The sequence below is a fragment of the Microcebus murinus genome, chromosome 15 (assembly GCF_040939455.1).
Source record: "Microcebus murinus isolate Inina chromosome 15, M.murinus_Inina_mat1.0, whole genome shotgun sequence".
NCBI classification, from domain to species: domain Eukaryota; kingdom Metazoa; phylum Chordata; class Mammalia; order Primates; family Cheirogaleidae; genus Microcebus; species Microcebus murinus.
Window position 1 is genome coordinate 74,304,335 of NC_134118.1, and position 13,755 is coordinate 74,318,089.

A 13,755-nucleotide genomic window follows, 5' to 3' on the forward strand; every position below is an offset into this window, starting at 1 on the left:
CTGTTCCCTGTTTAAATATACAGAGAAGAGAGAGAAACTTTTGATTTCTCTATAAGATTTGCCAGAATTCACTTCTTTCTACTCACCCTCCCACTGTCACCGTGCCCATCACCCCTGTTCTCATTTGTCACTCCATCTGAAGTAAATATTGAAGTCACTAGGTGCTGTCGACGCCATTTCTCATCTTTATTCTCACCTTTCCAGTTGGTCCTAAGGATCAGCGTCTCTCCTGCACGATTGTGAGTGCTCCTGGCCCTCCACGTTTTGGTCTTGTGCAAACTTCTCTTTCCTGACTTCTTCCTTTAAGTCTGTTGATCCTGGGTTTCAACCTTTGTGGCAAGGAGGGCCTGTTTGAAGTTTCTCTAACTGTATAATAACGGCATCTGGCGCACATGAAGGAGCCTTATGTGTGTGTTTTGGCAAAAAATGCCATGAAGACAGGCAGGTGCTTAAAGAATCTGCATCTCTGTTCCTGCCCCATGTCAAAGGGTTGAAATAAAGGTGAGAGAATACTTGTGCTGTTGTATCCAAAAACATGCCCTGTCCACTGTGTATGCAAAGTAATCATACGGTGACTAACAGAGTTCTCAAACCAACAGTTGTGTTTTTGTTTGTTTGCCTTTTCATTTTAAGCCCTGGGCACCAACCTTCCTTTCCATGGATGTTGACGGGCGTGTCATCAGAGCTGACTCTTTCTCAAAGGTCCTTTCTGCGGGGTAAGGCCACGTCTCCACCATGAGGCTCCGTCCAGACAGCCAGACACTGTGCCTCAGTGTCTTTTAGTCCACACAATTCTTTTCACTGAAGATTCTTGTACTCCTCTTGCCCTAAAACACAAGTTTGGTTATTAATATTCACATAGGCGTTTTCTCTCTTCATTGATCTCCACTGGTCAAACACACTTGGCCATTGATCTGAAGTTGCAGTGGGACTGGTTGGGCTTTTGGTGTCATGTGTGAGAGAGCACATTTGGAAGGAAACATGCAGTCAGACTTGTTTTAGATGTACTCTTCTATTTAAAGTTGTATTGGAAATAAAATGCAGTTCTTCTTTTAGTTTTTTTAAATTGTCTAGATCTATTTGTCCCCAAGTCACAACTCTCTTCCTAATGAAATCAAGACAGTGATATATATTAATTGTTAATGTGGGATTGGGGTTGTGCCTTTTCTGTTTCTGTGTAGGTTGAGAATAGGGTTTCTAACTGGTCCAAAAACCTTGATAGAGAGAGTTGTTCTTCACACACAAGCATCAACACTGCACCCCAGCACTTTTAACCAGGTAAGGACAATTTAGGAAATAGGATTTTTTAATCAGATCAGAATAAAAAATAGCAAGAATTCCCAACCTGTTCAGTGACTCCCTATATGCCTTCATTGCACATGTATGACCTCTCCTAAAGACATTGGATAGAATGCATTAATATTTTAATTAAAGTAAAATTAATTTGTATAGAGTATAAATTTTCTCACAAGCTTTGAGAAATTATTGTATCCATCCCAAACAAAACCTTGTAAATTGTAACAATATAAATGGAATAGAAAAATTTTTATAGAATAAGATACTTGTTTGATATTATACATTCCATAAAGTACAGGTATCCCCATGTTTTACCAAGTTGGATTTTTTCTCCACATTCTTTCTATTGTTATAAATGGAAGTTCACTGCCAATTTATAACATCTAGAATGTCTATTTTAGGTAGAAATCTCTAAATATATAACTTTACATATCTACCATATATTTTTTGTTTACAGAGATAGTATTGTAATTAATAACCTAGATGTGGAACTGGACAGTCTGACTTTGGATCCAGGCTCTGTGACCAACTGTGTGACTTTGGGAAGGTTATCCCTCATGCCTTGATTTCTTCCTTAGGGAAGTAGAAATTTATAATGAAAGAATTAGCTAATATATATTAGTATCTTACGATAGTGCCTGACACATAACAAGTATTATACAAATATTTATTATTTTTACTATTGTCATTGTTATTAATTAACATTGATTATAAATCACTGTATAAGGTAGGTTCAGCTCATTATATCTTTTTTTTTTTTTTTTTTTTGAGACAGAGTCTTGCTTTGTCGCCCAGGCTAGAGTGAGCACCGTGGCGTCAGCCTAGCTCACAGCAACCTCAAATTCCTGGGCTCAAGCAATCCTGCTGCCTCAGCCTCCTGAGTAGCTGAGACTACAGGCATGCGCCACCATGCCCAGCTAATTTTTTGTATATATATTAGTTGGCCAATTAATTTCTTTCTATTTATAGTAGAGATGGGGTTTCGTTCTTGCTCAGGCTGGTTTCAAACTCCTGACCTCAAGCTATCTGCCCAGCTCAGCCTCTCAGAGTGCTAGGATTACAGGCGTCAGCCACCGCACCCGGCCTCATTATATCTTCTTATGGTGGTTTACATGTAATCAAGAGTGGTTTGCTTTTACATTTGGCAAAAATAATCACATTTCTAAGGGATGAATGGTGATATTTCTTCTTATTTAATCTCTTTTAGCTCATGATATCACAGCTTCTACACCAGTGGGGAGAAGAGGGCTTCCTGGCTCATGTGCACAGGTATTGAATCATCTATTAAAACATTTATGAACAAAATAGGAGCCTCGTGAACATAGTACAGATCACCCAGAATGTTGGTTGTTTAGTCTTCCTTCCTAACCCTAAGACAGCCAAGAGGAATAGTCTGTCAGAAGTCAGAAGTCCACTCGCTTTATTTGCTCTTCACCTAGAAAGTCTTTTCAGGAGCATCCCGGGGATGGCTTGAAAGCAGTCTGCCCACACTCAAGGCAATGCAAAATTCCCACCAGCTTAGCATTCCCTTAGTAACTGATTGAGAGGGTAAACTATGCACACACATAAATATTTTATTTAATAATCAACCATGAGGGACACATGACACAGGATTTGGCTCAAGCACAGATGACTGAAAATATAATTTGCCTAAATAATGAGCATATTTGTGCAAATGAGGAGTTATTTTAGTTATGTAAATATGGTACCTCCTAGTCCATTCAGAAATAAGGAGAGGTGGGGTGTCCTCATTCCCAAACCAGGGACTCACCACGTAAGTGGTGTTTTCCTACCCTGCAGTTGATAGCCATTGTTTCAGATAACAAATCACAAAGACTGATGCTGCTACATCCTCTACTTATAGATTTTGTATTTTATGTGGAAATGGACTTTGCTTTATTAACTTTAATCTTTGAATTATTCCACAATAAGGGGAAGAAGGTAATAGTAAAAAGTTTTATCACCAGGCAAGTCAAGCACATGTGTTATGTTCTCTTATCAAGTATTCAACATTTTAATCAAGATATAAAACAGATTTTCTTACAGCCTGGACTCCAGAGCCTTGTTCATTTCTGCAATGAATGTACTGAACACATTTCATTGTTGTTGTTTTTTTTTTTCTTAAAGGGTTATAGATTTCTACAGGGAGCAGAGAGATGCAATATTGGCAGCTGCGGACAAGTGGTTAAGTGGTGAGTGGAACGTACACACCCTTATGATAAACAATAGCACCTTTGAGAATGACTGTAAACACTGCATGTTATTAACAGTGCTAGTGGAAAAGAAACCATTCCAGGAGTATTCTTTACCAAGGAAATGTTACCCTATAAATGATCCCAGAAACATTCTATAAACCATGGAACAGGTCTACCTATCTCTGCTTTACCTGTCTGCTATAAAGAATTTATGATTTTAAAAAAAGAAAGTTTGATCTAAAAATCAACTGGCAATAACTTACTTAAACCTAAATAACATCAATATGCAAAAAGTTTTAGAGTTGCCTCAAAATTTTGTTCCAAACAGAAGAGGATTTGTCAAACAAACCGTACGCTCCTTTTTGAATTAATTTGTTAAAGACAAAATAGTACAGTCTAAGGCAGATCTCTCCTTACAATATATTTGCCTTCTAATCATTAAGCTCGTTTATCTGTCTAATATTATCTATTGCTATCTGATTGCAGGATGTTTTGATGTTATGAAAGAAAGTCAAATAAAATACATGGCTTTAATTATATTATTAAAATGCCTTTGATGTAAATAATAGTAAACCAAACATACTATTTCCTTATTTCTGTCATATCTCTTTCTGTATAAAGTCTTGGCAAAAATAGACCTCTTATCTTTTTGATAAGAGTACTATTATAGTCTAAGTGAGATGGCGCATACCTGTAATCCCAGCACTATGGGAGGCCGAGGCAGGAGGATCCTCAAGACAAGGAGTTTGAGACCAGCTTGAGCAACACAGCAAGACCCTGGCTCTACAAAAATAAAAAACAAAAAATTAGCCAGGCATGGTGTCATGTGACTTAGTCCCAGATATTTGGAAGGCTGAGGCAGGAGGGTCACTTGAGCTCAGGGGTTTCAGATTGCAGTGAGCTATGATGATACCACTGCACTCTAGCCTAAGAAACAGAGCAAGATCCTGTCTCAACAAAAAAAAAAATATTCTGCCTCTTCCATAATAGTACTGAAGAAATTTTTTTTTTATTTCAGCATATTATGGGGGTACAAACGTTAAGGTTACGTATATTGCCCTTGCCTCCCCTCCCCCCTCGAGTCAGAGCTTCAAGTGTGTCCATCCCCCAGACGGTACGCATAGCACTCGCTATGTATGTAAATACCCATCCCCTCCTCCCACCTGCCTGACACCGGATAAATGTTTTGTTTTGTTTTTTAACATTTTGGTTACATTTTATATTTTTTCCTCTCCCTAGCAAGGGTTAGAGGTATGCCCTTCGCCTCCACAATGCTCACCACATCCTTGAGATGTGGGACTACCCCCCCATCCCCCGAATCCCTGGTGAACACCTCCACCCTTTGAGCACCATACTGATAATCGGTCAGTACCAATTTGATGGCGAGTACATGTGGAGCCCATTCTTCTGATCTTGTGTCACCTCACTTTGGATAATGGGCTTAAACTCAATCCATGATAATATAAGCAGTGCTAGCTCGCTGTCATTTCTTAGAATTGAGTAATATTCCATTGTAAATATATACCAAATTTTAATAATCCACTCATGAATTGACGGACACTTGGGTTGTTTCCATATCCTTGCAATAGTGAATTGTGCTGCCATAAACATGAAGAAATGTTTTAATCAAGAGCAAGTTTTCTTTTTTAGAAAAGATAGTAATGAAATCAAAGTATCCTGTCTTCTTGATTTCTCTATTCTAATATTCAATGAAACATAAAGCCTACAAATGTTTCTGGAATTCCTGAATTTTAACCACTTCTTTGCATAATTGATTATATTCTGATAAAAATTCTAGTCCATTGAACTTGTAAACTATTATGTAAATGATAGTATTTATCAAGACGCTGTGAGGCTCCAGGAAAAGCTGAAGAATTCTCTGCTAAACTTGACCAGGCCGTGCATAGCTAGGCAGGGCCCCAGCTAAGTGAAGGAGGGAGGCCCCGTGTTCCCAGCACTGCACCCGGGCTGAGTCCATTGCGAATGTGCGCACTTGAGCAAATCAGTCTCCCTCACCTCTCACCCCCTCCCCCAACCACACTGACTCTCAGAAATAAAACAGCGAACATCAATTTTCAGGGCTCTTAAAATGACAGTATTAAAATGCTATCACTGAAGGAACTTTTTGGAAACACTCATTGGTAATTACTACATTATGCCATTTAACATCTTGATATCACCCAAAATCCTTCCTTCAGAAGACATTTGTTCTCTGCTTTTGTTTGTAGATTTGGCAGAATGGCACATTCCTACTGCTGGAATGTTTTTATGGATTAAAATTAAAGGCATTTCTGATGTTAAACAACTGATTGAAGAGAAAGCCATTAAAAAAGAGGTAAAATTGGGAGGTGAGGGATGGGGAAGCCTAAAGAAAAGTTATATTTTTTCTTTAAGGTCATTTTTTACTTGAATGGAAATGAAAAGAGATGTTTTTTGCTGCCCACCACTCAACTCATAATGTTCTGATATTAGATATGTTATCTCATTATTAAAATCGTACTAGGTTTTTGGGTTACATAATTATTCATCTGGCCTAACTTAATGGAAATGCAGTCATTAGCATAGTGGCTGAGAGCAGTCCCTGCAGCCCCCTCCTTGAGTTGGAGTCCCAGCTCCTCGCCTTCCTGGTTGTGTAGCTCTGGGTCAGTCACCCTCCTGGTGTTTCATCTGTAAGATAGAGACAGTGAGAATCCCTCCCTCATGGTGCTGTGGTAATAAATGGTGTAATACGTGCAGAGTACTGAGAAAATGCTCAGTGAGTATTAGCCATTAGTATTTAAAATGGAGGGATTTTTTTCTCTGATTTTGAAAGTACAGTATACTCATGGTAGGAAATTTGAAAAATGCATAAAAGCACAATGAAAAAATTTTTAAATACCCCATATTTTCACCACCTAAATTTGTGACCATTTGTGGTATAATTTCTTAAAGAGCTTGTACCATTTTTCCCCGAAAATAAGACAGGGCCTTATATTTATTTTTCCTCAAGAAGACACCCTATGGGTTATTTACAGGGATGTGTTATTTTCCCCTCAAAGCCTCGGCTTGCAGCACGCAAAGGATGTCCGGGACCTGACAGGGGGAGCCAACCTTTTTGTTGGGGCTGCCCGCACCTTTCCACTCACCTCTGGGATAGTAGCTGTCATGATGGGGCAGATGAGAAGGGCTGCTTGACTTCTTTACTGCTCGCCACGAAATGCATGGGTTGTGCAGATGCTCTGCGTAGCCACGCGCATCACTAGGGCTTATTTTCAGGGTAGGGCTTCTATTGCGCAAATGCTTAGGAATCCTGCTAGGGCTTATTTTATGGGTAGGTCTTATTTTCAAGGAAACATGGTATGTGTTCTGGTGTTGTGGCTGAGCACTTATTTCACATGGTCAACATTACACAGGAAAGTTTGCTTCCTGATTTTTCACCTAAAATTAGCTCATGAGAATGTCTTCTAGGTTTCTTTTTTCTTTCTTTTGTATTTATAAATGTATAAGTCTACGTAGTCTTCATATGGGGGCATTGATTAAGCTTAAAATGCTAAATATTTTTCTGTGTAGCTTTCCAGTTTACCAAGTAAATTTTGCCTTCTCCATTAATTAATTCCATCATCATGTCTGTCAATCTTGTGTAAACACTGAGGTCTGTTTCTGGAATGACTTGTCTTGAAGCAGTGAGCACTAAAGAACAGGTTGGGGAGACAGTGACCAAGTGCTATGCTAGTGCCCAGGACACAGGTGCTCTGGAAGGGAGACCTGGAGACGGCCTGTCTGGGCTGCAGCCCCCGCTCCACACCTGGAGAAAGTCTCTCCACACCTGGGGAAAGTCGTCGTCCTCTCCAGCCACCTTCCTGGAGGGCGGGACTGATGGCGTGTTAATTGTTCCAATGCTAGTCCCAGCATGCAGTGGGTACTTAATAAATATTTAACTATCTTATTTTATAAATACATGTTAGTATAACAAATTGAGTTGATACATTCTTGCTTTTCTATCACTGGCATCATCATCAAAAACATTTGGTAGGTGGCTGGCTGTGAGTATCTGTGAGCTGGGTGCTGAGGATGCAGACTCTGTGTTTCACTGCACGTTCCTCTGTTCCCTGCATTTATTCCTCACGTCCTGTCTCATGTGCCTTTGCCTTGTCCACATGGTCTCCACCTTCATCACAGCACCCTAGCCCAGCTGTAAGCCCAGCTCTTGTTTATCTTGCAGAGAGATGATTACCATCCTCTCCTCCTCTTACAGCTCCTTCCTTCTAGTACATAACACAATCTTTGCACCACGGCTTTCATCTCATTATTAATGGGGACAGAGAAACCCGCCTTCTGCCTGCAGATCTTTTCCCTAAATCACTTCCCTCCCAGCTCCTCTGGTTTACAGTGCAGTGCCCACATTTACACTGTGCAGCAACAGGCAGCTACTCAGTGCTTATGAAGGTCATCATTGTGCTAGCTAATGCTGCCATGAAAGAGGAACTGCAAAATCTCAGAGACTTAACACAATGAAAGTTTATTTCTGACTCCCATAAAACTCAAAGAGGAGACCTGCCGGCAACTGTGCTCCACCAGTGGTTCAGAGAGCCCGGTTCCTTCCATCTCGTTGCTGTTCAGTCTTCGGCACACGGACTCCAAGCTCGCTACGGACTGGAAAGAGCCCGTGTAATCTCACAGGGGAAGATCTTTGTGAGCCAGGCCTAGAAGTAGCACACGCAACTTCAGCAACATCCACTGAGTAGAAGTCTCTCACGCGGCCACACACGACTAGAAAGAGGCCAGGGGATGAGCGTGTCTGTGTGCAGGACGAGGAGGTCCTGGAGTCGCAGTCAGCGCGCTGTCTCTGCCACCGTGTCACGAGAACAGCCGTCGTTCCCACCACCACGTCTTCACCCACTTACTGAGCATTTTTATTCCTTCACTTTCTGCATTAAATTTTTTTTACCTCCCTTCAGTTGTTCGGATGTACCAATTTTCTTCCCATCGCAGGGTTTTATATGCCGTATCTTCTCCCTCAAGTACTGTTCTCCATTTTTTGCCTGGCCGACACTTTCAGGTCCCAGCTTAAAACTCACTTTCAAACTTGATAACTTAAAAATAGTATCTTATTGTTTGAATCACTATTACTTTTCTAGTTAAGTTAAACATTTGTTTGTATTTATTACTATTTCTGTTTCTTTACTTAGCTGTCATTTGCACATTAAAGCTAGAATTTGAGTGTTTTTCTTCTCTGTTTCTGTGGATTCCTTATATATCAAGAAGAAATGGCATTTGCCATATTTATTGAAAACATTTTTCCTGTTTCTATATGTTTAGTGTTTATTGTATAACATACATACTTTTAATATACATTTTTTTTGTTGATTTCTTTAATTGCTTTTATACTTAAAGCATCCTTCCCCACTGTGAGATTAGGTTTACCTGTATTTTCTTGTGGTTTTTCTTTAATGGCATATTACTTATTTTCCACAACCTCTCCTAGGTGTTGATGCTTCCGGGAAATGGCTTCTACGTCGATAGCTCAGCTCCTAGACCTTACGTGAGAGTGTCCTACTCTTTAGCATCTCCAGAGCAGATGGACGTGGTGAGTACAGTAGTCTCTTCAAAGTAACAATAGCTATCAGCTGCATATTTTGTCGCATGTATTTACGTTGTGAATTAGAACATTATGTAATGCCACTTTATGGTTTCTAAAAACCAGAAATTAATTGACCAGTCAAGAACTACCATTAGAAGACCAATTTTGCTTTGTGTTGCTAGACTTCTGTAAACAAATGAGACTGAGATGGAGTTAAAGTTTGTTGTCTTCATGAATAATTTCTCAGAACATGCTGAAGAGTCCTGGGAGATTCCCAACATGTTAGGAGGAAAACCTTTACCATGAGCCAAAAGTACAAATTCATGACAGTCATCAGTCTCCTTCTCTGAAGAAAAAAGTATCAGCAGGGTCAGGTAGAATGATATCCTTAAATTAATCACAATCTAGCTTTAAGCAAAATAACAAGAAGCAAAGAAACAGCACCCTAAGGACTGTTTATCTGGAAATCCAGACAGAAGAGCTGTAAATTGAATAATCCCATAAACATTGAAAAGAGTTCATAGTCATCCTTGGAGATGGAAATTTTTGTGTGTTCTTTCTTTACTTGCATTCTCATGTCGTTGAATATGCTTTTCAAAGTTCCCTCTGCTTTATACATATGAATGGAGTTGGAGAATTGAAACTATAGAGAATGCATGTGCAGACGAGAGAGTATATGAAAATAGAAGATAATTTGTGTTGTGGATAAAATAGAAAATGAAAATCTTGAGGGATATACAAACAAAAAGAGAATCCCTGAAGTCTGATGTACTTCCATCGACATATCTTAGTAGGCATTGATGGCAGCCTGCCCAGATAATGCTGATGTTAAACTTGACTTTTCACTGCCTTATCTCAACCTCAGGTGGATACTCTGAATTTTTAAAGGTATGACAGACTTTTCCAATGTAATTGGAATTACATCCTAATTTAATTAATTTATAACTCTCTTCTATTTTAGGGATTCAGGATATTAGCCCAACTTATAGAAGAATCTTTATGAAGAAATCAAATTAATCACACTGCTCATGGATTTTTCTGATAAAGTTATTTCCATATTTTAGCAGGAAGAAATGGTCATTGGTATTGGACTTACAAATTGGATTTCCTCAACTATGTCCTATCTACAGTGGTTCAACTAAGGAACTTTTAAAGTGCCTTTAAATCCACCAGATTGCCACAATATATTTATAATCCACTTACGCATTTTGATAAATTGCCAATCTGCAAAAATTATTTTTATGTATTGTAAAGAATTCTGTAGTTGCTTTATAATTTCCCCTAAATTTTGTTTGAAACTAATATTTTACACCAAATTATTTTGAAAATTTAAGGAAATAATTAAGTTCAAAATGGTTTTTCTATTTTAGGAAAATTTAATAAAAGCATGTTGCAAAATTTGTTAACAATTTGACCATTATAAATGATTTTTAGTAAGAATACCAGAAGTATTATGTTATGCCACAGAAATCCCTTTAAAATAAAATTTGAAACTAAACATACCTAAAAGGATCAGACCTGTTAATTCTAAGTAAGGAGGGGAGATCATGGACTTAAAATTTACTATACTGTATTTACATAATACGGCATAATTTATTAAAGCAAATTCTTAATTATGTCAATTAAATCTGATACAACTCTTTGAAGTATTAGGATATGCTTTTTATTACTTTTCTTTCTCACCTTTTAAAATCCTTTTTATTTCCTTCTGATTATTAAAGTAATATATGTTCATTTTAGAATTTTCAAACAATCCAGAAAATATAAGGAATAAAGTAAAAGCCACTCACTATCTTGCCCCCCAGTGAGAACTGCTGTCAGCATTTATCTCTGCTCCTTTGTAATGATTTGCTGTGCATACACATGTAGTACCTAACAGAATGGGATCTCACTCTGATTGTGTCATACACACCCTATATTCGTTTTCTGTCAGTACCTAACAAATTACCACAGTGTTCCAAGATTTAGTAATTATAAAGTTATAAGTTCCTTTGAGGAATTAGGAAGTTTATGTCATTGTTATTTATGCCATCCCTTGTTTATATAAACATCTCCATCATAGTTTTATTATTTTCTTGCACAGCTGGATGAGATGTTACATCTTCCAACAGCTAAAGTTCTTGAGCAACAATGTCAGCCTCAGGGTCAAAACAGCTGGCTCCAGGCACAAATCCCTATTTCTAAGGCAGCTGGTGGCAATTATTTAGGAGAGATGGAAGAGATGCAGGCTTGGGGGGGGCAAGCTGAGGAATCTGACGTTTCTGTAAACAGAAGAGGGAAGTGTAAATTAAAGAGGCTTGTAAAAGTAAAATAAGCCTTCCACTTACTTTATTCAGTAGTTTTCTTCGATAATAACCAAAATTACCTGGACCAGTACTATACCCAGCCTCAGGTATTCTGTTATAGCAACACTAAATGAACTTAGACAATGTGTTTGCAATCCCACTGTTATTCCCCGGTGAAAAATGGGCTAGCATAAGAACCCCGTCTTAACAGCAGTTGGGTGCTACCTCCTCTTATTGGTTAATATCAATTGAATATATGGCCCTGCAGTGCTGAGGTTAGAGATTACCAGTTTGTCCTGTCAGCAGCATTCAGTCCTTCTCAAAACACTCTCTTCCTTTGCTGTCTTTCTCACTGTAAACTACTGGCTGTCCCTGTCTCTCAGCCTATTACAATTTAGGCTCCCTTAGTCATTGACTGTAGTGGGTTGAATAGTGTCCCCAAACCATTCATGTCCACACAGAAGCCATAAATGTGACCTTATTTGTACAGGTTGGGCATCCCTGTTCCAAATTTTGAAATGCAAAATCTGAAACTTTTTGAGCACCAATGTCACAGCCCAAGTGGACAATGAAGATGGTGGTGTTAATACTGCAGAAAAAGTGTTCATAAATGACATAAAAATGTGTGATGGGCTTATTGAAGGATTAAAGCAGTGCACATTCATAACAATAAGAAATTGTATCAGTTTATAAAGTCAGACAGATACTTATAAGACAAAAACTGACCTTAGTGAGGAAGATCACTGGGAGGCAACATTTTAAAAAGCCATCCAGTAGAATGCCTCCTTGTCCCTGGGAGACATGCTTCCTGGTCCCTCTCCTGCTTCTGATGTTTATTCTCATCTAAAAATATATATATTGTTTAACAGATGATCCGGGTATTTTAGTGCTGCTTAGTTACCCTGAATATACTATTTTTTCACTATATTAATGGCATGTCATTTTTTCTTTTTTTTACTGTTAAGTACTTGTGCATGAATAAGTGTAAGAATATGATTGCTTATCAGTAGCATATAAAGCATATTCAGAGTCGGGATTGATGATGATGCCAAACAACCAGATTGTCCGCATGGAAAGCTGAGATAGTGACACATTACTTTCTGATGGTTCAGTGTATACAAACTTTATTTCATGTAAAAAATTATTTTAAAATATCAAAATTACCTTCAGGCAATGTGCATAAAGTATACATGAAACACAAATAAATTTAATGTTTAGACTTGGGTCTCATCCTGTAAGAAATTGCATTATGCATATGCAAATATTCCAAAATCCAAAAATATCTAGAACACTTCTGGTCCCAAGCATTTCCAGATAAGGGATACTCAACCTGTAAATAGGGCCTTTGTAGATGTAAGGAAGTTAAGATGAAGTCACACTGGATTAGGATGGATTCTGAACCCAATAATAATTGGTGTCCTCATGAAGGGAGGGAGACACACAGAGGAGAGAAGGTCACATGAGACCAGAGGCAGAAATCAGAATGCTATGGCTACAAGCCAAGGAATGCGGATGACCATAAGCTAGGAAGAGCAAGAAGTGATTCTTCCCTAAAGCCTTTAGGGAAAGCACAGCTCTGATGTCATCTTAATTTCACACCTCTGTCCTCTGGAACTATGAGAAAATACATTTCTATTGTTTTAACTACTCAGTAGTGCTGATTTATTATGGCAGGCCTAGACTATTAATGCCCTGACTCATCCTTGACTCCCGCTCTCCACATCAATCTCTCTCAAATATTTACTCTGTTGACCTCTCAATGTACAAACACTTGCTCTTCAAGAGCAGTTGAGTCCATAATCTTTTTAAATTCATTCAGTTCTAGCAGAGGGTAAGAACGCAGTAAGTGTTTAGAGAAAGAATCTAGCACTTTTAATTCTATCCTCAGGTAGTGCTAAACCAACTCTTTAAAAAGGGATTAATAAAATGTGGTATATGTATACCATGGAGTTCTACTCAGCCACAAAAAACAATGGTGATCTAGCACCTCTTGTATTATCCTGGATGGAACTAGAGCCCATTCTCCTAAGTGAAGTATCACAAGAATGGAAAAACGAGTGTCACATGTACTCACTATCAAATTGGTACTAATTGATCAACCTTTATGTGCACATATGGAAGTAATATTAATCAGGTGTTGGGGAGGAGGGATGGGTATATTCACACCTAATGGGTGCATTGTGCGCCGTCTGGGGGATGGACACACTTGAAGCTCTGACTCGGGTGGGGCAAAGGCAATATAAGTAACCTAAACATTTGTACCCCAGTAATATTCTGAAATAAATAAAAATTTAAAAAAAATAAACATGATACTGAGCTGTGAACCTTGCTCATTCATCTTACTCCCAAGAGAACTTCTGCTGTTTTACCTAAAAAATCCAAAGTCTAGTTTTTCTGACAATCCTATTACCTTCCATTT

At 38.5% G+C, this 13,755-nt stretch overlaps 1 protein-coding gene across 2 annotated transcripts in view; it reads left to right on the top strand.

Moving 5' to 3' along the window:
• Positions 1-10,700, top strand: part of LOC105874630 (kynurenine/alpha-aminoadipate aminotransferase, mitochondrial-like) — a 40,236-nt gene extending 29,536 nt beyond the window's left edge. For both annotated transcript variants that reach the window (XM_012770657.3, XM_012770656.3), the window contains exons 8-14: positions 634-716; positions 1,182-1,278; positions 2,504-2,565; positions 3,424-3,488; positions 5,720-5,826; positions 8,956-9,057; positions 10,013-10,700. In XM_012770657.3, coding sequence (XP_012626111.2) covers positions 634-716; positions 1,182-1,278; positions 2,504-2,565; positions 3,424-3,488; positions 5,720-5,826; positions 8,956-9,057; positions 10,013-10,054 — 558 coding nt within the window. In that variant the 3' untranslated portion in view covers positions 10,055-10,700. The remainder of the gene's footprint in view (positions 1-633; positions 717-1,181; positions 1,279-2,503; positions 2,566-3,423; positions 3,489-5,719; positions 5,827-8,955; positions 9,058-10,012) is intronic.
• The last annotated feature ends 3,055 nt before the right edge of the window (positions 10,701-13,755 follow it).